This window comes from Sphaeroforma arctica (genome assembly GCF_001186125.1).
Source record: "Sphaeroforma arctica JP610 unplaced genomic scaffold supercont1.5180, whole genome shotgun sequence".
NCBI classification, from domain to species: domain Eukaryota; class Ichthyosporea; order Ichthyophonida; genus Sphaeroforma; species Sphaeroforma arctica.
The window spans coordinates 1-2,080 of record NW_014035378.1 but is presented as its reverse complement, the minus strand read 5'-3'; the positions used below and the strand labels follow the sequence as shown (position 1 = coordinate 2,080).

General features: G+C 38.9%; 1 protein-coding gene across 1 annotated transcript; it reads left to right on the top strand.

Moving 5' to 3' along the window:
- Positions 1 to 127: 127 nt before the first annotated feature.
- Positions 128 to 594, top strand: SARC_14848 (hypothetical protein; the record flags this gene model as incomplete). The annotated part of the gene is made up of 2 exons (XM_014291022.1): positions 128 to 307; positions 487 to 594. Coding segments are annotated over 2 exons (288 nt in total), but the record flags the coding sequence as incomplete, so codon positions are not given.
- Between the last annotated feature and the right edge of the window lie 1,486 nt (positions 595 to 2,080).

The following is a 2,080-nucleotide window of genomic DNA, read 5'->3' as shown; positions in this document are numbered from 1 at the left end:
ATATTATGTATTTAAGGATCCTTGTATCTGTTTATATATCTACCTATCTTTCTTTCTATCTATCTATACATTGGAAACAATTAACCTTGCCAATCGCACAATCTATCTCACTCACCGTTTTAGGCTTATGTCCGGCGCGTCTAGTACCAACAGCACCAGGAAAGGACAGGTGATCAATGTGTTCTCCATTGCTTCTGGTCATCTTTATGAACGTTTCCTATCGATCATGATTCTGAGTGTGCTGAAGCAAACCAACAACCCCGTCAAGTTCTGGCTATTCGAGAATTCACTCTCACCGACCTTCAAAGTAAGTGGTTACTTGTGAGGTCTATATGTACCTAAATACTTCCTCTGGGGTGTGTCTTTGGCATGTTCAACTAGGAATAGTCTATGGGACTTCAATTGTTTCAGAAATGTGTATTTTTAAGGTACGATCCCACTTCAGCCTCAGCTTATTGTGCACCCTGTCCATTTTCATCGAAATAGGACTTTCTGCCCCATTTCGCGGAAGAAAAGGACTTTGACTACCAGTTGGTGACCTACAAATGGCCTCAGTGGTTACGCGCCCAAACAGAGAAGCAACGTATTATTTGGGGGTGTGTTAGAGTGACTAATGTCAAACTGGCACAGTCTGCATTCACGAAGAACAGTACTTCATTTGCGAGTGCATTTGATAGGATTACTGGAGCACACTGTATGCCTAAAGTATATTACCACACAATTGAACTGTATGCCTAAAGTATACTACCACCCAATTGAACTGTATGCCTAAAGTATACTACCACCGAATTGAACTGTATGCCTAAAGTATACTACCACCCAATTGAACTGTATGCCTAAAGTATACTACCACCCAATTGAACTGTATGCCTAAAGTATACTACCACACAATTCAACTGTATGCCTAAAGTATACTACCACCCAATTCAACTGTATGCCTAAAGTATAGTACCACACAATTCAACTGTATGCCTAAAGTATACTACCACCCAATTTATTGTTTACTGTTATGTGTATGTGTGTGCTCGTCGGTGTTATCGGATCACCCACAGCAAAAGTCATAGCCAATCACAGTTTAGCTCTAGGCTGCCAATAGTACGAACACGGATAATTGATGTCAGAAGACAGTGAGGGAGGTTAGGTTTTATGGTTTAGGGTTTAAGGTCTGCCGATTTACCATAGCCTCAGAAAAAAAATTACGTTCAAAAGCTGTATAGTGCTTTACGCGCACTTCTCAGTTTAACCTGTTGATATTCATAGCCTCCTGAAAATAATATTGAACATAACATTCTACTATAGGGTTTAGGTTTTTTTGTTTAATATCTGCTGATAGCTCGTGGCGTCACTTGTTCCGCGTCGACCATTCACCCTCTCATTCTACCCCAACCGCAGGTACAAAATTCTATTTTTAGACGTTCTTTTCCCATTGGACGTCAAGAGGATTATCTTTGTGGATGCAGACCAGGTAAGCATTTCATTTCCTAAAAGAAGTCCCAAAAACCAGTCGCGATGTAAAAATTGGGTTTGCAATTCAGAGATGCACGTGTTTCTGATTGACCAAAGAATGTTTCTCGTGCGAATGCAGAGGTCCCCACTGCCGATGCATATCGCGGTGACTGTGTTGTCATAATGTTGGGTTTGCAGTTGTTGTAGTCTGTTAATAATAGCGTGAATCTGTTTTAGGGTTTTTAGTGCATGTGTGCGATCATCTTGTATGTGTGTTAGGCTCAGTGTAAGTGTGCCCTTTGATTGTGTATAACTTTTGGTGGATGCTTATTTTTCTATATCCTCCAGTGTTGGTTGCGTCTACGTGCAAAGCTATCAGCAGAATAGACTTGTGGGTACATAAATCCTGCTGCCATCCATATATCTTACTAGAACAAGTATATATATATATATATATATATATACATACATACATACATACATACATACATACATACATACATACATACATATATACATACATACATACATACATACATACATACATACATACATACATACATACATACATACATACATACATACATACATACATACATACATACATACATACATACATACATACATACATACA